At 37.5% G+C, this 23,333-nt stretch overlaps 1 protein-coding gene across 8 annotated transcripts in view; it reads left to right on the top strand.

Annotated features, from left to right (window-relative positions):
- Window positions 1-23,333, top strand: part of sycp2 (synaptonemal complex protein 2) — a 328,877-nt gene that overhangs the window by 179,540 nt on the left and 126,004 nt on the right. For 7 of the 8 annotated variants that reach the window (XM_069884683.1, XM_069884690.1, XM_069884688.1 and 4 more), the window contains 6 exons: window positions 2,328-2,467; window positions 7,524-7,717; window positions 7,806-7,961; window positions 10,152-10,273; window positions 18,904-18,934; window positions 19,613-19,695. In XM_069884683.1, coding sequence (XP_069740784.1) covers window positions 2,328-2,467; window positions 7,524-7,717; window positions 7,806-7,961; window positions 10,152-10,273; window positions 18,904-18,934; window positions 19,613-19,695 — 726 coding nt within the window. The remainder of the gene's footprint in view (window positions 1-2,327; window positions 2,468-7,523; window positions 7,718-7,805; window positions 7,962-10,151; window positions 10,274-18,903; window positions 18,935-19,612; window positions 19,696-23,333) is intronic. The other variant, XM_069884685.1, reaches the window with a different exon arrangement.

The following is a 23,333-nucleotide window of genomic DNA, read 5'->3' as shown; positions in this document are numbered from 1 at the left end:
TACTTCCCTCTGGTAACCTCAGACTGCTTCCTAATTTGTCCTTCAAGTAGGATCTCAATTGGTAATATGCCAGCACTGTATCTTGAGTTATATTGTATTTATCTTTCATTTGTTCATAGGATAATAATCTATTTCCTGAAAAACAATTTTCTATTCTTTTGATCCCTTTTTTCTCCCATTCTCTAAAGGAAAGGTTATCTATTGTAAAAGGGAGTAACTTATTTTGCGTCAATATTAGTTTTGGTAATTGGTAATTTGTTTTATTCCTTTCTACATGAATCTTTTTCCAAATATTGAGTAGATGATGTAATACTGGAGAACTCCTACGTTGTACCAATTTTTCATCCCATTTATTTAATATGTGTTCAGGTATCTTTTCCCCTATTTTATCTAATTCTAATCTAGTCCAATCTGGCTTTTCCCTTGTTTGATAAAAATCTGATAGGTATCTTAATTGTGCGGCTCTATAATAATTTTTACATAACATATACAAACTTAATTATCTCCCTGTGGTCCAGAAGATTGAGGAGGACCTTCATAGATGAAGGACTCTGCCTATAACAGTGGTGGGCAGAGTTAACTATTAGAATGAAGGTGATTCCAAGACTCTAGTATTTTTTCAATTGTTACCCATTTCATTGCCCCAGGGTTTCTTTAACATGCTCGGCAAATATGTCAAAAGGCTCCTATGGAATGGTAAGGTGGCTAGAATCTCCATGGAAAAGATGACATGGGATTACAATTTGGGTGGGGTGGGGTTTAAAAGCACTGGATTTCAAAAATATTATTGGGAAGCCCAGGCAAGGTTTATCACCTTACTCTTTGAGGTATGTGAAAAGATAGCAAGAGAATTTATATACAAATAGGACACTAAATTAATTTCAAAGAAAACAGATAACCCCATACTAAATCATATTCTTCAGATATGGCAATGAATAAATCAATGTATTGGTTGGAATGTGGGGATATCTCCTAAAGCTCCTTTGACCCAGAACAAGTTAATACCCTTGACTCTGGGTAATAAGATCCTGGATACCTGGTGCCAGAAAGGGATCAGGTGTATCGAGGACTCTACAACTCATGTAGTTTGAGCAGTTAAGGAATAAATATGGTTTGTCTCTTAGAACATACTTTTGCTATCTGCAAATAAGACCATTCTTAAGAAAAAAATTAGGATTGTCTATGACCCTATCTAGATGCAGTAATGTGGAAATTGTAATTTGACAGGAGAAAGTGTTTAAATTTATTTCTCAAATGTATTATATATTCCAAAGTGTGGGCCCAAAGCTGGGCTTACACATGTTGAGGGAGTGATGGGTGTTGGACTTTGGCACAACAAACAATGAAGAGTGGTGAAAGACCTGTGTCTGCTCGATGTCACTGGGGTCATTAACGCCAGATACAGGTTGGTGCAATACGATTTCTTGCATCAACTGATCCTCACACCACAAAAATTACATAAATCAAGGCCAGAAATTTCAAAAATGTGCTTTAGATGTGATGTGGAGATTGAACCTTTGTCCACTCCACCTTGTATGTACAAAGATGAGATCCTTCTGGGTGGACCTGGGGGACATTCTGAAAAAAAATTTCCACAAGATCCGGAGTTGTACCTTCTGGGAGATATTGGGGACACAAGTTTTAGACTGTCCAAATATCAAATTCAGTTCATGAAGTTCACCTTGTCAGTAGCCAGGAAGTGTATAGCGGTCCCAATTAAATACCATACAAGGAATATGGAAATGCAGAATTGCATTCCCTTGGAGAAAAACACATAATCTAAGGAGGAAATATGACACATTAGTTAAAGTATGGCAACCCTATTTGAAATACATGGGCATGTGGATTGACTAGTTCCCTTTCCCTTCAAAATATGGACACTATAAAAATCTGTCCCAGCAGGGAAAGGAGTGGAGTTAAGGAAGTGGAACATAGTGCAGGTGACAGTGCACACAGTTTGTATAGGAGAGAAAAGTCCATAAAGAAGAAATGGGGAGAGAGTTACCCAAAACCAGGACAATTGTCATTCTAATTTCATGCTGAGTGAATATTTTTTCAACTTGTGAGGTCAGTTCAGCTCTGTAAAATTTTTGATAAATAAGGATTTCTGATTTATTTTGGATATCCTCATTAAAAAAAATTGGAAAAATGAAGATTTTGGAGAATTGGAGTTGTACTGTACTTGTGACTATGCACTTCTAATCTTTCTGCCCTTCTAATGTTAAGTGTTTAATTATTTCCTTGGGTCATAATGATACTTTGCCTATCCTATAAACACAATACTGATTCGAGTTTAACAAAGTAAATTTTTTTTAAAATATTTATAGATTGCCTGGTCTTTCAGAGAATATTCACAAGGACCAGATGTGTTTCTCCAAGAAGAGATGCTGGATTTCTGATAGCCCTGCATCAAGCTGCAGTACTGTGGAAAGAAAATCTGCATGTATGAAATATGCATTCCAGCAAGGTAATCCATTTTTGCTTCTAAATTACAGAGTGGATTATTATCATGTTATATTACAAAAGGCAAAGGAGGAAAAACCCAACACCCAACCCCAACCAACCAATTTTCCCCTGCAGCCGCTGCAATCGTGTCTGCCTGTCCCGCATCGGACTTGTCAGCCACAAACGAGCCTGCAGCTGACGTGGACTTTTACCCCCTCCATAAATCTTCATCCGCCAAGCCAAGCCAAGCCAATATTTATCTTATTTCTTTATGATATAGAGGAAAGCCTTTTTTTCCATTGTGTATGCCATCCTATCAATCTCATACCCATCAATATAATCCATTCTCTCTCACTTTTCATAATTTTCCCCCATTTCTTTTATCATTTGCCTACACTATGCATAATTTACATTAGCCTACTAACTAACATGAGCTTGGATTTTGGCAGCAAACAGCATTAGAGGAAAGCCATGCTGTCACAGGAAGAGCAAGCAAATTCCAGCATTAGATTTCAGCCTAGAACTGGTCATTGGAGCTGTGAGGCAGCAGCACTAATTGCTGTGTCTTGTTAGGTCTGCTTTGTTCATGAATGAGTGAGACAAACACCAGGCTGAGTCGAAATCAGGGTTCTTTGTTCTTTATTACCGGATTGTAACACTTGCGACTAAACATGTTAGTCGGAGAATGCATTCTGCCGTTATCAGCAAAATGGTGATTTTTTATACCCTTGGATATGTGCTTAGAACATCATCATATCATTACTTGTCCAATGACTAAAACTGTTGCTATCCTTTCCCTGCTAGCTTCCTGCCTCTCAATCCATCAATGTCTCTCTTATCTTGTAAGTACAAGGATGCATTCACATCTTGTTACAGCCCTGTACATTCCCATCTCATGATGTTTTACCTAACAGGAGTACAAGGACACCTCCCCTTCTTGTTACAGCCTTGTACAGGGTAACTCCCTACACATTCCCATCTCATGATGTTTTACCTTACAGTCTCTGTGCCACCCATATCTAAATTGTAACTTTTCAATTGTAAATGACATTTTACTCAACTGAAGCAAGTGTGGTTATTTTTCTTTTGAGTAAAAATGAAAATAGGAATTTTGTGTATTTTCAGCATCATGGATCATATTTATGTTTAAAATGTCTTATTTCAAAATGTTATTTGGTTAGATCAGTAATGATTGGAATTCTTAATAGCTGCACAATTATAAAGCTTGGACGCACATTATCCTTGTGGAGGAATAGTGGTGAGACAATGTGAAAAATAATGAATTAACAGAGTGATTTATGGGGAAACCACCTGTGGGAAATGGGAGAGGTAGTGTGTAGAAATGAAGAGACATAGCTTATGGGTGAACCTTCGAAAGGTGTCAGGCCCTGATAGTGTACCTGGTAGGGTACTGAAAATAATGTGCCCACTAACCAGTCGAAGTGTTCACGCACATTTTAAACCTCTCATTGCAGCAGACAGAGGTTCCCAACTGCTTCAAAAGGGGCATCAATCATCCTGCTACCCAAGAAGAGTAGTGTGAGCTGCCTGAACGACTACCACCCAGTAGCACTAACAACATCTACTGTGATAAAATGCTTTGAGAGGCTGGTCTTGGCCAGAATTAACATGTACTTAAGCGATGATCTGGACCCACTGCAATTTGTTTATTGTCACAATATCTCTACAACAGATGCAATATCGCTGGCTCTCCGCTCAGCTCTGGATCACCTCAAAAACAGCAATTCATACATTCTGTTGCCCTTCATTAACTACAACTTAGCCTTCAATACCATTATTCCATCAATGCCGGTCAAGAAGCTATAACTCGAGACCTCTCTACCCCCCTCTGCAACTAGATCCTTGACTTTCTCATGAGAAGACTACAATCAGTATGAATTGGAAACAACAATTCTTCCTCACTGATTATCAACACAGGCGCACCCCAAGGATGCGTGGTTAGCCCACTGTTCTACTTGTTATACTCCCATGACTGTGTGGCCAGACATAATTCCAATGCCATCTACAAGCTTGCTGATGACACCACTGTTGTCGGCAGAATCACAAATGGCCATGAGGGAGATAGATCAGCTCGTTGAATGGTGTAATGACAACAACCTTGCGCTCAATGTCAGTAAAACCAAGGAGATTAATGTGGACTTCAGGAGGAAGTAAGGGGAACACAACCCAGTTCTTATCGAGGGCTCAGAGGTGGAGAGGGTCAAGAATTTCAAAATCCTGGGTGTCAACATCTACAAGGATCTGTCCTGGAGCCTCCACATTAATACAATCACAAAAAAGGCTTTGTCAGTGGATATATTTTGTGAGGTGTCTGAGGAGATTTGGTATATCACTGAAGAATCTTGTAAACTTCTACAGGTGTACCGTGGAGAGTATTCTGGCTTGTTGCATCACTGCCTGGTATGGAGGCGCCAACTGTCAGGCAACACTAAACCCCAGGGGGTTGTTAACTTGGCCTGCGACATCACAGGCACTAGACTTCACTCCATTGATGGCATCTACAAAAGGCGGTGTCTTAAAAAAGCAGCATCTATCCTCAAAAACCCCCACCACCCAGGCCATGCCCTCTTCACTCTGCTCCCATTGGGGAAAAGGTACAGGAGCCTAAAGATGAGCACTCAGTGGCCCGCTGCCATCAGATTTGAACCATGGACTTTGCCTTACTTTTTGTGCACTATCTTTACTTAGTAATGTTGTAAGATGGCTATAACATGAACGTTTGCACTATGTTGCTGCCACCATTTCATGACTTGTTCATGACAATAAATTCTGATTCTAATTCTGAAATGATACAGTGGCATTTTGGAAGCAAGGTATGGAACAGGGAGAGAAAGAGTAGAGAAGTGGGAAGAGAGATGAATTTAAGATTTGGCAGTAGTCACCAAAGTGACAGATCAGAATGGAGCTATTGGGATTCTCATGTAGTAAAGTGTCGATTGGTGTGGGGCATGATGTTGAGCTAGATTTGGAGGGTTGCTGGAGAGGCAGATCATGTTAATGATGAAGAGACATCATTGGGGAATGGAGGGAGAAGCTGAGGGAGACAGTGGTAGAGTGAAAATGTGGGAATTGACAATGGTCAGAATAGAAGATCAATCTAGAAATAAGGCAGAAGAATAGGTGAAAGGTAGGATGGAGGAATGGGTAAGATGCATGGTAGGGAAATAGTGTGGAACTAGTTTGAGGGCATGATGAAGTAGAGTTGCCAGGTTAGAGAAGCAGTTTGTGTAAACAAAAAAAAAAAGGAAAAATAGCAAGTGAATTGAAAGAGTCAGGGTAGGGAAATCAGGAAAGGTAGAATGGTTGGAAAAAAGAAGCAGCCAAGTTGAGGAATAGGAGCACTGGAATGGGGAAAGATGCAAATTGACAATGTTGGGAAGTCAATTTGGAGGAATAGGAGAGAGGTAATGTGGGAGTTTAGATAAATGGGTGAAATTAGGCTGGTATGGGAAATGAATGTTGAGCATCATAGGGAATGGTGATGAAGCAGAATTGAGAAAAGGTGGATAGGCAAAGTGGGAGAATAGATTAAGGACAGATTGAGAAGAATGGGGAAGAAATAGAAGGGTAAATTGGGAAGAGGAAGAATAGAGGAATAATGTTGAGGTAGAGTTGGGGGAAAATTTCATAAACAATGTAGAGCCGTTGTTGGAAATCGGTAAGTTTAACTCTTTGATTAGTGCAACTGCTGTTTATGAAGCAAAATGGAAATTATGAAGATGTAATAGAATTTCATAAGCTGCTGTGATGTTATATGATGGTAACCACTTAACTGACAAATATTTATCTGGACTGCTGCATGCCACGTCTAGAAGTGTTGGATTAAATTTCACAAATTGGTTGACTTTTCAGCAATTTATGCTAACACTGGAATTCAATTGAATAGCACAGGAAAAAGCAATGCTGCAAAATCCAATTTCTAGGCTCTTAGGATTATAATATTTATCTTTCCTGGATTGTTAATTTTAACATAACACACTGTCAAAATAAGCTGCATGGCTTTATTTTCAGCAAGGGTCATTTGTTTTCAACTTGCTCAATCTTCTGTGAAGCCTTATCCTCTTTAACAGATTTCCAGAATGAAACCTTTGCTCAAATTCCTGTATACTTTATAATCAAAGCGCCTTTGTCCTAATTTCAGTTTATTTTCTCTGGAGGGGAGTGTTATGTCTACTAGTGCATATAAAATATGAACTTTAATTCCACAAAGGTAGCATTGGACATAAAAGTTTGAGGAACTACATCTAATTTTTCATGAGAACAATTTGCAGCTCGGATAATTTGATATTTCTTTCTGTTTGCCTGCGTACTGGCCATTGTAAATGCTATTTCTCTCTCATTTTTATTCATTGTATCTGCTGGCCTGCTGAGCATGTTGCAGAATGGCAGATTTTACAACATCACTCAGACTTCACAACATTAGAACATGTTAAACAGGCAAAAATGTTTAACTGATCATTTAATGGCTGTTCACACTATTCTTGACATACTCTGTAACAGGCTCATTTACTTTCTCTTTACTTCAATTCAATCAAGGTGGAAGGTCTTTGACTTAAAATATTAACTGGGTTCTCTTTTCACATTTGCTGTTTGACCAGCTGAGTTCCTCCAGTATTTAGTTATTTGTTATAAAATTCAAAATCTCTGGTACTCTTAAAGTATTGAAGTATTGAGTATTCAACAAAGTACCTGAATTTTCAATTTGTAAGAGAGTTTTTCTTTTGACAATTAAATATAAAATGCAAATGCTGAAAATCTGAAATAAAAACAGAAAACTTGATGAACTGAGACAGTCAGGCAGCATTTTGTCAAACCATTTATTTTCTTTATTTCATAACATTAGACAAATGGAGGAGTTTTAATGGCTACATTATTTCATCCTATTTGTTCTATTGATTGCCCTACATTGTCTGCTATCTAGATAGGATTGTTTCTTTCTCAGTTCTGATGAAGGACCACTGGCCTAAGCCCCTTTAAGCATTTAAATCAGATAAATAATTTTTGATTGTTTTACAGATGTTGCTGGATTGTTTGAAATTATTTTTGTTTTCTAACAGGTGATCAGATTCTTAAACATCAAACATTTTGCTCAACATTTGATGAAAAATCACCAAGAAAGAATCATCAGAATGAGTTTCAAAACCTAAAAAATGGAGCAGTGGAGTTGCAACTGCAATACAATTTGGAGAAAGAGACCTCAGCAGAGAAACATGAAAAAAATGGAACATATATTAAGGACAACCACAACAAAGTATGGCATACGTATATAGAAAATTTAATCCAAGTTAAAGAATGAGGTGTGTGAAACTGAAAAACTTTGTTTGAATTCTGTTTGTCAGGCAAAATTTATAGAAAATATGGCTTCAGAAATGGATAACTTTAAATTCGATGAGATCAGCCACAATTTTGGAAGTGAAAAGCAGAATAATCCAAAGAGTAACAACGGTTCTGAAAGATACAAAACAGATTTGACATGCAAGAATCAACCAAGAAAGGTATAGAGAGATCAATTTCTAATCCATCATAATATAGAATTCCAGGAAGATGGGTCACTTTGTATTGTATCTAGAAACAGTGTGGAGTGACAAATACGGCTGGATGTCACTCCCTAAGTCTTACTTCAGGAACTCTCTAGAGTGAAGGTAGATGAGAGGTGACATTCTGGAGTTTTGTAAAATTATGAGAGACTTAAGTAGGATAGATGGCCAATCCTTTTTTTTCCATGGTAGACGTGTCTAAAACTAGAGGGCATAGATTTAATGGGAAAGGGAAGACGTTTAAAGGGGACATGAGGGTAAATCTTTCACACAATGAGTAGTTGGTATCTGGAAAGATCTGCTGGAGTATGTGGTAGAAGTAGAAACAGTTACAACATTTGAGAGGATCTCGGCAGGTATTTGAATGAACAAGCATGGAACGATCTGGGATTGGTGCAGGTAGGCATAATGATTGACAAAGATGTAATAGGCTGAAATACCTGTTTCTACATTGTATCTATAAAATAGGAGCTGTGGATATTTGGCAGTGTATGTATAGATTACAAAAGCCAATTGAAAGCTTTAAAAAATAATCAGAGAAATGTATTCCTTACTTTGAGTGATGGAATATCAAAGAGAAAGTAACCTGAATTGACCTTTCCTGTAGATCATGATCGATTGTTTATCGTCAGTGTGAAAACTCATTTAAGTCAAATGTAAAAGATGTCAATCGCTCAGCAAGTCAAGCAACACTGTGGAGAGTGAAAAAATATTTCAGATCAATTATCCTTCATTGACTACACAGGACAACTATATTTTTTCAAAAGGTTTGCTTCCTGAAAAAAAAGTGGGGATTATGATAGACAACCTGAAGCTAAACAGAAAGATACTTGCACATTTGCTGTATCATATAGGAGGTTGGAAAAAAATAAATTAATTTTTATTGAATTTAGCATGTTTAGTCGCATAATGATGCTGACATATTATGTTAGTTAACTGACCTAAAAATGTTTTGCCACTGATTGTTGTTTGTGCTCAGCATGTGATGCCTCTTGTGTCAGTGTCCAACAATAGTCGACCAGCATTGATGGATTCCAGTTGCCCTGATAACACTTTTCCATGGTTGCAATGTCCTAGTGAAACCTTTCACCATGTTCGTCACTGACTGCACCAAGATCAACAGGGAAGAAGTTCAAGTGTGAATGCAGAAAATGAATTTTCATTGACATGTTGTACTTCATGGTTTTGTATGCTTGAAGTCAACTTCAAATATGATAGGTTATATTTAAAAAATGGTAAATGAAAGGAAAATTGTAAGGTGACTTTTGTGATCAGCAGCCAAAATCCATAACAGAAACCCAAAGGTGTTCAGGAAGCAAACCTTTGTTGTCCAGTTCGATTGAACTCAGCCCTAAGTGCACTCAGTTATTCAGCAATCACAGTTTTCTGGGGGAAAGAATTACAAATCAGAATTCCCATTCTCTTAGTACTGTCCAGGCTTCATTTTTTTTCTTGAAATTTTCTTCTGCTTTCCACTAAGTCACAATAGGCTGCCTCAGTGAAACATCATCTAGTCACTTTCAAAGACTAACATAATTAATATTGAAAAGAAAATCTGAAATATTTTTTCTTTGTTTTCTCCACGTTCCTTTCAACCTGCCATTCTCATTTCTTTCAATATCTGCCAAGGAGAGTGTACTATTAGGCTGAGCCCGTTTCCCAGAATTTTTAAGGTCATTATTGCAGCAGCTGTAACCTACAAATCAGCTACAAATGGAAATTATGGTGACTGTGATTTAGCACACCAGAATACAGTAATAATAAAAAAGTTATCAGTTTATTGAGTTTTAGCTGGTTAGGTGTTGGACATAAATGCAGCTGATATTTTGCACACCAGAAATGTGTGAAATCTAATTTCCATCCAATTGTATGCAGTATAGTTTTGTTTGTAATCATATTTATTTTTTTCTGCTCTTATTTAATACTAATTTATTTGTAACAGCGCAACGCTGTTACAGTGCCAGTGACTGAGATTCAAATTCATCACTGTCTATAAGGAGTTTGTGTATTCTCCCCATGTCTGCATAAGTATCCACAGGGTCCTCTGGTTTCCTCCCACCCAGTTGGATGGCACTGGTTCAAGGGCCAAAAAGCCTGTTACCGTGCTGTATGTATGTCTAAATTAAATAACTGGGTTCTGTGCTTCAGCAGCCAGAGTATGGCGTTAAGAAGAATACAATTACTGAAACAATGATCAATGCAATTGCTGCAAAATATACAGATGAGACAAAAAAGAAACACTTGAATAAAGACGTACACCTATCCATTAGGTAAGATCTGCAAGTAACATGTATATACAGGATACAGTATAAGTATTTTGACTATACTTGAGTTATACATGCGTGTTTCCAAATTGTTCTGCATAGTAAATGGGGAGAAATTGGGTCGCAACATGAAATAGATGAGGAATTGTCTAATTGTGATTAGCCAACAACCATTTAACCTGTGAAGGTTGAATGAAAAATTTGTACTCCTAATCATTGCATAGTTGTTATGACCCAGAAGACCCCAAACCAGGAACAATAGATATTCACAAGGACAAATGGTTACTTAAACAAAAGTTGCTTTTAATTATCTTTAAACCTGAAAACAGAATCACGCTTTAGCTTATCACTATTGAATTAACTTAACTTAAATTAACTTAAATTAAATTAAATTAACTAACTTAACCCCATCTAATTCTAACTGCATGTATATGTAATGTGTGTGTAAGTTTAGAAAAATACTTTGATTCACAGACAAATCTCACTTCTCATTCCTCCAAGTTCATTGGTTGCAACCAATTCTTAAACTGTGCACAGAATTTAACATTTATAAAGTTCACCAGGCTTTGGTGCTTGAAAGGTAAATGGTTACTGCTCAGGAAGGTTCTTCTCGGTTTTCAGAGAGAGATTTGTTGTTCTCTAGACACTGTTACGAGCCCAAAGGACCCCAAAACCCAGCAGCAATAGACATTCACCAAGACAAGTAGTTATTTAAACAAAAGTTGTTTTTAATTAACTTTAAACATGAAAATAGAATCAAACTTTAACTTGTCTCTATACTTAACTAACCCACATTAACCCCCTTCTAATTCTAAGTGCACGTGTATGATGTGTGTGTAAATTTTAAAAACATTCTTTGGTTCACAGTTCAATTTCACTTCTTCCAAGTTCTCTGGTTGCAGGCAATTCTTATACTGTGCACAGAATTTAACATGTATAAAATTAACCAGGCTTTGGTGCTTGAAAGGTAAATGTTTACCACTCAGGAAGGTTCTTGTATGGTTTGCAGAGAGAGATTTGTTGTTCCAGGATTTCCACAACTGAGGTACCTCAATGTCTCACTGATGTAACTTGCCCTATCAGGGTTCTCCAGATGATAACCTTTTTCTTTTAGTCTACCACAGAGTTCCTTTCTGTTCCCCTTATTCCAAGAGAAACATCAGACAGATAGCACTTTCAGCCATCTACCACTCTGCAGCTTTCTGTTTCCCACCAGCTTTTCCTGATCAGTCTCTTTCAGTGTCACACACACACAGAGGCTGAGAGAGCTTGTTGAGCTTCTCTCTCTCTCCCTCTCTCTCTCTCTCTCCAATTGAGACTGCTAGGAAGCCCATGTGACTCTCACTTGCAAAAAACCCCACCTTCTTCAGCAAACCACAGTTATCCTTCTGCTCCCATTTGTTGTCTTATATAAACAAAACCCAAGATTGACCTTTCTGTGAGCACTCTGTAGGTACTTGTAAACAGCCAGTTTGTCTCCTCCAAGACACTATCTATTCATTTCATGACATCATTTCAATTAGCACCTACTTGTGAAATGTGCATAAAATTCTCCGAAGTTTCTGCAATGTTACTGAATATGAATTCTTAGTATTTCAAATAAAATTTGTTTTAAAATGTGTGTGTGTGTGTGTATATATATATATATATGTATATATATATATATATGTATATGTATATATATATGTGTGTGTATGAGTATATATATATGTGTATATATATATATATGTATGTATATATATATATGTGTATATATATATGTATATGTATATGTGTATATATATATATATATATATATGTATATGTATATATATATATGTGTGTGTGTGTGTGTAACCCACTAATCTTACCAAATTCCACCCAATATTTATCCATTACAACACCCACAACTGATATCTTTTTAATCAACCATTTCACTGTCTTGCTGAAGAAACTTGCCCCCTCAGCGTTCTCCAGATGATAACCTCTTTCTTTCAGGTCACCAAAAAATTCCTTTTTGTTTCTCTTATTTCAAATGAAACATTAGGCAGCCAGTCCTCTCCTCTTGCATGAACCATGAGGGCTTTGACCAGGCCATCTTCCAAATGGGGGTTTCCATGAGCTTTCCAGCTTGTCCTGCTCCAGACCCAGCTTCTGTTACTGGCTGTAACACTGTAGAAGTGATCTCTGTGCCCCCCTCTCTCTCTCTCTCTCACACACACACACAGAAAACCTGTTTTACTCTCTCTGCTTGCAAAACCACATGACTCTTAGCACAACTCCAGACAATCTTCGGCTCCAACAAGATCTTTCATCTGTTGCCTTTTGTAAACAACAATCCATTAGTGGTCTCTTGGGCACTCTCCAAAGCTCTTGCAAAGACTGTTGGCCCTAGCATGGGGCAGAGCTTCAGTGTTTTAAATAAGATGTGTTTTAAAGTGTTTGTATGTGACCTACTCTAACAAACCTTTCCAAAATTATCTCCCAAAAACGTATCTATATACTCTGTCTCAGATGGCTCTTGCGCAGACAGTGAAATTGTAAGCTGAATAAACCACAAAAGGCTCAGTTATTGAGGCTATCCACTGAAGAAGGGTTAGATTGGTGCTTGAGATATTGAAAGCAAAAAGCAGGGAAAAGTTGCCTCCAAATTTCTTAAGGCTTTGCTTGAAGTCTGGAATCAATCTTTTCAAGCCAACAGCTCCTTCCCTGTGTGGTCCTCTCCTAGGTTTCCCCTTCTTGGCATGGAGTTTTCTTCATCTTCTAAGGATAAACATCTACTGTGAGTTATTGTGGCCCAATCACATCGATGCAATGGCCAAGAAAGCGTGCCAGCACCATCAGAAGCCTGAGGAAATTTGGTGTGTCACTAGCATTCCTTAACAACTTCCTATAGGTACACCATTAAAAGTATCCTATCAGGGTGCATCACTGCATGGCACAGGAACTGCTCTGTTCAAGTCCGCAAAAAGCTGCAGACAGTTGTAAACATGGCTCTGTCTATGATTTACACCTCACTCCCCTCTATCTCACTGCCTTGGAAAAGCAGCCAATATATCAAAAAACACAACCCACTCTGGCCATTCTGTAATGGATAAATATTTGGGAGAATTTGGTAAGATTAGTGGGTTACATACATTTTAAAACAGATCTTATTTGAAAGACTGAACAATTCATATTCAGTAACATTACAGGATCTTTGGAGACCTTTATGCACATTTCACAAGTAAGTGCTAATTGAAATGATGTCATGAAATGAAAGACCATTGTTTTTGGATACAAACTGGCTGTTAAAAAGTATTTAGTGTGCTCACAGAAAGGTCACTCCTGGGTTTTGTTTATCTAAGACAACAGCTTGACCAAGGAGAACTCCTGTTGTTTGATGAAGAAGGTGGGGGTTTTGCAAGTGAGAGAGTCACATGGGCTTTCTAGCAGTCTTAGTTAGAGAGAGAGGGAGAGAAGACATATCCCCACAGCTAGGGTGTGTGATACTGAAAAGAGACTGAACAGTCATGGCTGAAGCAAGCCAGGAAGAGATGGTTGGAAACAGAAAGTTCCAGAGCAGTGGATGGCTGGAAGTGCTATCTGTCTGATGTTTCTCTTGGAATAAGGGGAACAGAAAGGAACTCTGTGATAGCCTGAAGAAAGAGGTTACCATTTGGAAATCCCTGATGGGGCAAGTTTCATCAGTGAGACCTTGAGGTGACTAATGGTGGTACCTCAGTTGTGGAAATCCTTGAACCACAAATATTTCTCTGCAAACCCTACAAGAATCCTACATTTACCTTTCGAACACCAAAGCCTGGTGAACTTTATACATGTTAAATTCAGTGCTCAGTATAAGAATTGTCTGCATCCAGAGAACTTGGAAGAAGGAGAAGTGAGATTGAACTGTGAACCAAAGAACTTTTCTTAAATTTACATACACATGCACTTAGAATTAGAAGGGGGTTAATTTGGGTTAGTTAAGTATAGAGATAAGTTAAAGTTTGATTCTGTTTTCATGTTTAAAGTTGATTAAAGGCAACTATTGTTTCAAAAACCACTTATCTTAGTGAATGTCTGTTGCTGCTGGGTTTTGGGGTCCTTTGGGCTCGTAACAATACTTACTTCACCCACCTCCCATCAGGAAGAAGATTCACGAGCACGAGATCAGATTTCAGGGTAGTTTCTTTCTTCCTGTCATCAAATCCTGAATGAACTCCAGAGTAATAAAATCATGTTGCCAGCTGATCTCTCTTTTTGCACTTCTGTTCTGCATCTTATTTTACTATGTATGAGATGCCTATTAGTCTGCTTCCAAACAACCTCTGTCACTGCATTTTTGATACATGAGAATAAACTTGAACTTGCACTCATGAGCAGCCTATAATGTTGATAAAACCCAGAGCTAAGGAAGCCATCTGTTCCTCACTGTGAAACTCAAGTATAGGAACATTTTTAGTAGATGAAACATCAACTATCTCTTTGCCTTAGTCTGCATGATCCTCTACATTCCTTCAGGTGTTTGCTTTTTTGCTCCACTTTTCAGCATCTGCAGTCTCTAGATGAAATATTTCTTTTAGTACCTGGTTGGATTTTATGATGCAATAGTAATCAACAAATTGAGTGAAATTGCAGATATTTGTTGCTGCTGCTTGGAAAGGTTCTTAAGCAAGAAAGCTACAAGTTGAGGTGATTTGACCTCAATGGAGAGATCAGCCCTGGCACTAGCTCTGAGTCTTTTGGAGAATTTCATGTAACTCAGTAATGATAGTTAACAAAATCTGAACTTGTAGAGGTATAGGTGGAATGTGATGCCTCTGAATAAACTATGAAGTTGGCTCTTTGCTGCTGGATATGAATTGCCTCTTGCTTCAATGTCCACAGACCACCTTGAGTAGTCAATCAACACCCCAGTAATAGATTGTTACCAACTTGATGGAATGAGGCACATGAAAATAGAGGAAAAAGCTCTTGTTAAATTGAGTGCACAGAAATTTTGGAAGAGATTTATGAAGTCTGCTGTCAGTTCCAATGGTGCTCGGTCAGGTGTTCTAATGTCAATAAGTTTATTTTAATAAGAACAAAACAATAGATGGTGTGATGTGCATCCCGTTAACTGTAGCTATTCAACAACAATGATAGGTTGTACCCAAAGGCTGCTCTTCATCCTGCTATGGGAATAAATGATGACAGTGGATATTGATGATGCCCTTGGATTCATTTGACATCAGGAAAACTAGGGTAAATAACACAAATAAACACAGTCTAATTTTGTAATGGATGGGAATTAAACAGGAAAGAGAGGGTTTATTTTAAAACATGCATATTGCTGCTATTATGCAATATTGTCATTTAAAAAAAATAAGCTATATAATCCAGTTGCTAAATATTTAGAAAAATATGGATACCAGATTGTTAAAATATTTAGAAATTTGATAATATAGTCACATGATAACAAAGAAAAATATAATGCACTGCTTGCTTTTATCTAACAAAAGAATATATACGTAACCCAAGAACTAATGAGAAGCCTGGAACATTAATTACCTCAGAATGCTATCTGGGTTTGACAATAGAAGGGAAGCTGATGTTTTTCCCAGCAGAACATATAAAGATGGAATACAAAATGTTTGCTGGGATAGCAAGACTAATGGAATATTGGTTTTTATTGCCAGATGTGTAAAGTATAAAAGTAGGAAGGTTTTGATGAAACTTTAGTGGGCATTGGTGAGACTGCATATACTTTGGTTTATGTAAATCAGAAATGCTGCATTTTTATTGGAGGCTGTGCAGGGAAGGTTCACCAACTTCATTCCTATGATGATGGGGATGACATGAGGGAAAGTTGAATATGATTCTATGGTCTGGGAGAATGAGAGGTGATTCACTAATGAAGATAAACAGAATGGATGTTGAGCAGTTTTTAAAAAAAAAAATCCCTGCTGGAGGGAAAAGAAATGAGAGTCAATGTTTCAGAATAAGAGTTCACACATACAAGAAGGAGGTGAGGTGGAATTTATTCTTGATTACAAATATTTGGAATTCACCACCTCAAAGTTGTGAAGGCAGAGTTATTGAATATATTCATGGTGGAACTTAACAAACGTTGAGTTGTGTCTCATTTGATGATCCTTATAGGAGCAGAATTAGGCAAGTTGGCCCATCGAGTCTACAATTCTCTAATGGCTGATTTATTATCCTTTTCAACCCCATTCTCCTGCCTTCTTATAAACCTCGATTTTCTTCCTAATCAAGAACCTATCTATGTCCATCTTAAATATATCCTATGAGATGGCATCCATAGCTATCCACGGCAATAAATTCCACAGATCCACCATCCTCTGGGTAATGCCTCCTCAACTCTGTTCTAAAGGGTCTTGTTTGCCCTCTGGTCCCAGACTTCCCACCATAGGAAATTTCATTTTCATGCCCACTCCATCCAGGTCTTCCAGTATTTGATAGGTTTCAATGAGATCTTCCCTCATTCTTCTAAACTCCAGCGCGTATAGTCCCAACCATTAAATGCTCCTCATGTGATAATCCTTATCATTTTCTTGAACCTCCTCTGGACCATCTCCAATGTCAATTAAGGAGCCCAAAACTGCTTATAATACTCCATGTGGTCTGATCAATGCTTTATAATGCTTCAACATTACATTCCTGCTTTTATATTCTATCCCTTGTGAAATTAATGCTAGCATTATATTTGCTTTCTTTACTACTGACTCTACATGCAAGTTAAACTTGAGGAAATCTTGCATGAGCGTTGTATTCCATCTTCCATTTATTTGCCCAATCTCCCAACCTCTCTAAATCCTTCTGCAGACTCAGCACAGCCTACCCCTCCTCCTATCTTTTATAGTCCACAAACTTGGCCACAAAGCCATCAATTCTGCCATCCAAATAATTGATGTGTAACACGAAAAGAAATGGTCTCAGCACAGAGCCTTGTGGGATACCACTGGTTACTGGCAGCCAACTAGAAAAGGTCCCTTTTATCTCCACTCTCTGCCTCCTGCCAGTCAACTAATTTTCTATCCATGCTAATATCTCACCTGTAACACTATGGGCACTTGCTTATCAGCCTCATGTGCAACACCTTGTCAAAGGGCTTCTGAAAATCCAAGTAACCAACATCCACTGACTCTCCTTCATCTGTTATTTCCCAGAGAATTTGAACAGGTTTGTCAGATAACATTTCCCCTTGAGGAAAGCATGCTGACTTCAGCCTTTTTTACTGTGTGACTGAACTTCAAATCAACCACCAAAACCAAGCTAAGCAGCCTAGAACTTCCTGTCTCCTTCCCTTCTTCAAAATTTAAAATGTCACTTCACTCTTTCAGTCCTCTGGAACCATTCCAGAATCTGATGATTCTTGAAAGATCCCGACAAATGCCCTCACTATCTCTTCAGCTACCTTTTTAAGAACCTTGTGGTGTAATTCATCTGGTCCAGATGATATTTCCACCTTCAAATTTTTCAACCTCCCCAGCACCTTCTCTTTAGTAATAGTGATACACCCACTTTTGCCTTGAAACATTCGAACTTCTGGGAACTGTTGGCGTCCTCAAAATAGTTATCGACTTTATCTGCCATTTCTTTGACCCCCATTATTATCTCCTCAATGTCATTTTTCAGCTGTTTAATATCAAACCTCACCTCTCTTTTGCTCTTGTAGTAAATGTATGAAAAAAAATCTTTCTACATCCTGTTACCTTCATTTTCCATAAAAGCATGGAGAAAAAAATGAAATGTTAGTGTAGGATCAAGGGATTTATTGCTCTATTCTTACTCCTTTTTCTTGTATATATATTCTTGTGCAATATTCTAAAAAGAGTGCCAAATTCATAAATTTATACTTTGTAATTGTTCTGATTATGTCCATTAACTGTATTTTCTCAGCAATTGATGGAGGGTTCAGCAGGGCTATATGGGCGGCACAGCTGGTGTAGTGGTTAGCGCAATGCCTTTACAGGGCCAGCAATTGAGACTGGTTCGAATCCCTTGCTGTCTGTAAGGAGTTTGTATGTTTTCCCATGTCTGCATGGGTTTTCCCCAGGGGCTCCAGTTTCATCCCACAGTTCGTAATGAAACTGGGGGGCTGAGTTTAATTGGGTGTAAATTGGGTAGCACGGACTCGTGGGCTGAAATGGCCTGTTACCGTGCTCTATGCCTCAATTTTTAAAAAAAATTTAAAATTTAAAAAAATTATATTCATTTGCTACTTACATTAGTATGGTGAACTGGTTTGTTTGACAAATGTATTACCCAATCTCCTTCACTCAGACTTGAAACCTATAAATGTATAAAATGAAAATTGGAGGCCAAATATTTAATCCTATTAAAGAAATAACACTTTGTCCTTGTTTTTGGACTTCTATCTAGGTATAATGTAACAATATTGATTCAGTTTTATGTGTTCTATTTTTAGCCAGCATTTTCTTATTATCTGCGTTCTGGAAGTCCATTTAGCTAACATTGGCATATGCATTTTCCTTGTTTACTGTGCAGTGGCTTCAGTGTTTGATTCACCTAATATAGCCTTTACACAGTGGTTTTCATTGATTAGCTCATAATTGTAATTGTACCAACAATAGGAGATACAGTGGCAAGACTCTTGAATTGCATTGCCCAACATTGAATTATTTTATTGTTCCTTTCTAATATTTCAGATATCAACTGGACGAATTACATGATCAAAAGGTTAGTGCATAAAATGACACACATTTATTTTTTTGTTTTCAGGATTTTTGCATCATTGGGGAAGATTAGGCATTTTTCAAAAAGAAAAATGTCATTTCATTATTCATATAATCTATTTTGATGTGTAAAGTGGGAGAGCATCAGATTGGGTGAATAGCACCATTTAATATAGTGGTACTTTCTGAGGCATTTTACAGGGGCTACTGTATTTCAAATAAAATTTAACACCAATATTGAGGCAAAGACTAAAAGCTTTCTCAGAAGTTTGTTGAAGGAATATCTGTTTTCTCACCTTTCATTTATCGCATTACAACTCCATTTCTTCCCTTCACCCATCTTCATAACAGTATGTGTGGCTGCATGAAGAATTCATTTAAATGGTATTCATCTGCTTCACAGCTGACTTTCTACTGTTTCTAGATGGGGAAGAAACAAGGTTATGATTTTTTAAAGTGAGAATATTCCCAATTTTCTTGGTGAATTCAATTTGGCATTAGAACAAAACATAGCATCAAAAATGGATTAGAATTAATTTTCCAGGTTCTGTTTCATTTCTTGAACAACTACAATCCCTGCTTTTTACATATGAAATATTGCAAACATTACAAATTATTTAGTGTATAATATTAGATTTCAATATCATTTGAATGATCTTACATAAGTTATGTTTATAAACAGAAATTGAAAGATAAGAAACAAACCTGGAAAGGGCAAAAGGGAATAGATCGCACGGTGAATGTGAAGAATAAAATGAAAAATGGGTATGTATTAAAAGAATTGGTAAATTGCTACTTGTTTACCACCCACCAGACCAAACATCCCACCCGCATCCCCATCCACTATAGTTAGTGCCATCAGTGACAGCAATGGAAGAGGGATAATCTGTATATAAGATTTTAAAGTTTGTAAAATGTTTCCAGGGGAAGTAACATCCTTCGACCTAATCCTGAATTAAGATTTATATAATATTGAGAGTATTTTTGAATAATTTGAGGCTTTATTTTTGTCTTTGAAATACCCTAAAACATGGTCATAAAATCAATGGAATTAAATTCTGTTTAGCTTACTGCTATTTTTGAGCCTACTGTGTATTGTGACCACTAGATGGAACTGTCAAAACACTGATTTATATATCCATCAATATCAGAAAATACTTGATGGTCAGAGAATGCACACAGGGTGAGATGTAGGTGGAGAGAAAGCCTAAGCATTTTTCAGAGATCTTCTGAAGTTGTTGGTTTGTGAATTGCGATTAGATATTTTCAAGGGCCTTTTATTTATTTTTGCTGTTGGTATTTTGGGCCTCATGAGTAATTTCCCCCATTATTAAAATATCCATTTGTTGGCAACAAAATGTTTGCCACTGATAATTCTCCAAGCTAATTTATTCAAAATAAGAGCAATATAATGAGCCTGAATCTGGACAAGAACCTGACTTCTACAGTTGCAATTGAAGAAGCATCTCTTATTACAACATATTGGTGAAGACTTCTTTACAAAGATTATGTCAGCAGATTCCTGGACTATTTTCAGAAGCACGTCAATCATCAAATTCAATATTTGCTTAATACTCCACAAATGTTACCAAGTAGAGCCATACCTCGACTTACGCCCGATCAAGTAATGTCTGATTGCAGATACAGATGAGGGCACCATTGTTCCAACCTGTGCTCTCCCATGCCCTCTTCCTTTTTTCCTCTCTCTCCCTCTCTCACACTATATTTCCTTTAATCTGCTCACCTTCTTCCACCTTCCCTCTCTCCTTCCGCTCTACTCCGTCACCCAGCTTTTCTGCAGCTATGCAACTGACAGCAGGAAGGACTCCAACTCATGGTATCCAAGCACTGCTTGTATAATCCTTTCCTGAATCAATCTATCCACTGATCTGATGAAACAAACATGATTTTAAGAAAGAAAAAATTTAAGAACATTTTATGATTATTAAATCGGAAATCCCACAGGCCTAGAAGGGCTGTCCAGCCAGTGGGTACAGCTCCCCACACAATTAAGATAAATTTGCTTCAATCTAGGCATTGATTTGAAATGTTTGATACACACCAAGCAGCAATTTACAAGATCTAGTGGCAATTATTAAATCTGTGACCATTTTAATACATATTTAATCTTGTTCTCATATGAATTGATTTTATTAAATGTTGTACAATATATTTCTCCTATAATGATCAACTTACGCCCAAATCACTACCAGAACGTAATGCGGACGCAAGTCAAGGTATGGGTGTATAAACTAAATATGCTAAAAAATAAATGGTGACTATCTTGATAATTTTTCAGGATCTGCAGATTGGCATCAATCATTTTTTTTCCACAAGAATGTATAATAAGAGCAGGAGTAAGGAATGTGCCCTTAGAAGCCTGCTATTCTATTTAATATCATGGTTGATCTGGCAATGTATCATTTTCTTTCCTAATTACATTCTGCACCTGCATGTAAATCTTTCAGTAGCTTACCTAATATGATACTCAAGTACCTTTGAAAATCACTGTGACCCAGTCTCTAACCATCTGAAAATTAGACTGCTTTTCAGTTTTGTGCACCAAAGTGGAGAACATAGAATACTACAGCACAGTACAGGTCCTTCGGCCCTCGATGCGTGCCAACCTACATATTCCTACCAAAAAAGCTTCCTTCCTCATAATCCTCTAATTTTCTTTCATCCATGTGTCTCTTAAATGCCCCTAATATTTCAGCCTCCACCATTATCCCTGGCAAGGCATTCTGGGCACCCACAATTTTCAGTATTTAAAAAAAAACACCACTGACATCTCCCCTAAACTTTCCTTCCTTCACTTTCTACAGATGGTCCTCCCACTCTGGGAAAAAGCTACTGACTGTCTTCCTGATCTATGCATACCTCTATTAAGTCACCTCTCGTCCTTCTTCACTCCAAAGACATTATCCTAGCTCCACTAACCTTGACTCATCTTCTGGTAAATCCCCTTTATACCCTCTCCATAGCTTCCACATCCTTCCTATAATAAGGTGACCAGAACTGAACCAGAGATTTGTAGAATTGCAACATGACTCTTGAACTTAATCCCCTGACTAATGAAGCCCAGCTTTCTTAACTATCCTATCAACCTGTCTGGCAGCCTTGAGAGATGTATGGATTTGAATCACAAGTGAGCAGCACGTTTGGCGTAATGGTTAGCACAATGCCTTTACAGCACCAGTGATCGGGACTAGACTGGGGTTTGAATCCCACACTGTCTGTAAGGATGTACATTCTCCCTGTATGTGCAGGTTTCCCCCCACTGTTCAAAATGTACCGGGGGGGGGTGTTGTAGGTTATTGGGGTGTAAATTGAGCAGCACAGACTCGTGGGCTGAAATGCTGTATGTCTAAATGTAAAAATTATAAATTAAATCCCTCTGTTATTCCACACTATTAAGTATCTGACCATTAATCCTGTATGCACTCTTCAGGTTTGACCTGCCAAAGAGCATCACCTCACACTTATCTGGATTGAACTCCATCTGAACTTTTCTGCCAAACTCTGCATTCCACCTGTATCCTTTTATAATCTATGACAACCTTCAACACTATCCATTACTCCAATCTTGGTATGATCCACAAACTTACTGATCCATCCCTCTGCTTCTTCATCTAGATCATTTATAAAAATCACAGAGCAGTGGTCCCAGAACAGATCCTGAGATCTGGAAACAGAACCATGTTTTCTAAATTATATTCCATTTGCAATGTTTTACGCATTCATTCATGTTATCTACTTAGAAAAGTGATATTTGGGTACATTTTGTGAAATTATTGATATCAATCATGAATAGCTGGATGAAACGCAAAAATTTGCAGAAGTTGTGACTAATCAAAACACAGAAATGCTGGAGGAACTTAACTGGTCTTGCAGCGTCCATAGGAAGTAAAGATATATTCCAATGTTTCGGGCCTAAGTCCTTCCAAATTGAAATGCCAACAATTTTTTTTATCCCATTGATGTGGTTCAGCCAACTGGGTTCTCCCAATGAATAGTTTTTTTTTGTTTTCTGAGCCTGACATTGGCTCAGACCTCACAGTGCTTTACTTTATTTCAATAAAGTGAGAGGTACGTTTTCATGTTTATTTTTCAATTTATTACTTTAAAACAATGCAATATTACATTCAATTATATTTTAAAGATTTTTTTGGTAATAACTTTTATTTCCTTTCGCTCAATTTTTTTATGCTTGAAAATGTAGATTCTTTCCATTTTTTTATTCTTTTGAAAATGTTTTAATCTTTTGACAATTTTGATTGTCTTTAAACCAGTGGGCACAGCATACGGTTTTGGCCAAAAAGCCTCATCTATTTGAGCCTGGTTCTGGGACTAAATTGCTGCTATCACTGGCGAGCGCAGGCGGCTTTCCATTTGCTAAGATG

Source organism: Narcine bancroftii, chromosome 6 (genome assembly GCF_036971445.1).
Source record: "Narcine bancroftii isolate sNarBan1 chromosome 6, sNarBan1.hap1, whole genome shotgun sequence".
NCBI lineage: Eukaryota > Metazoa > Chordata > Chondrichthyes > Torpediniformes > Narcinidae > Narcine > Narcine bancroftii.
Note: the sequence above shows the minus strand (reverse complement) of the source record. Positions and strands in the feature narration are given on the sequence as shown.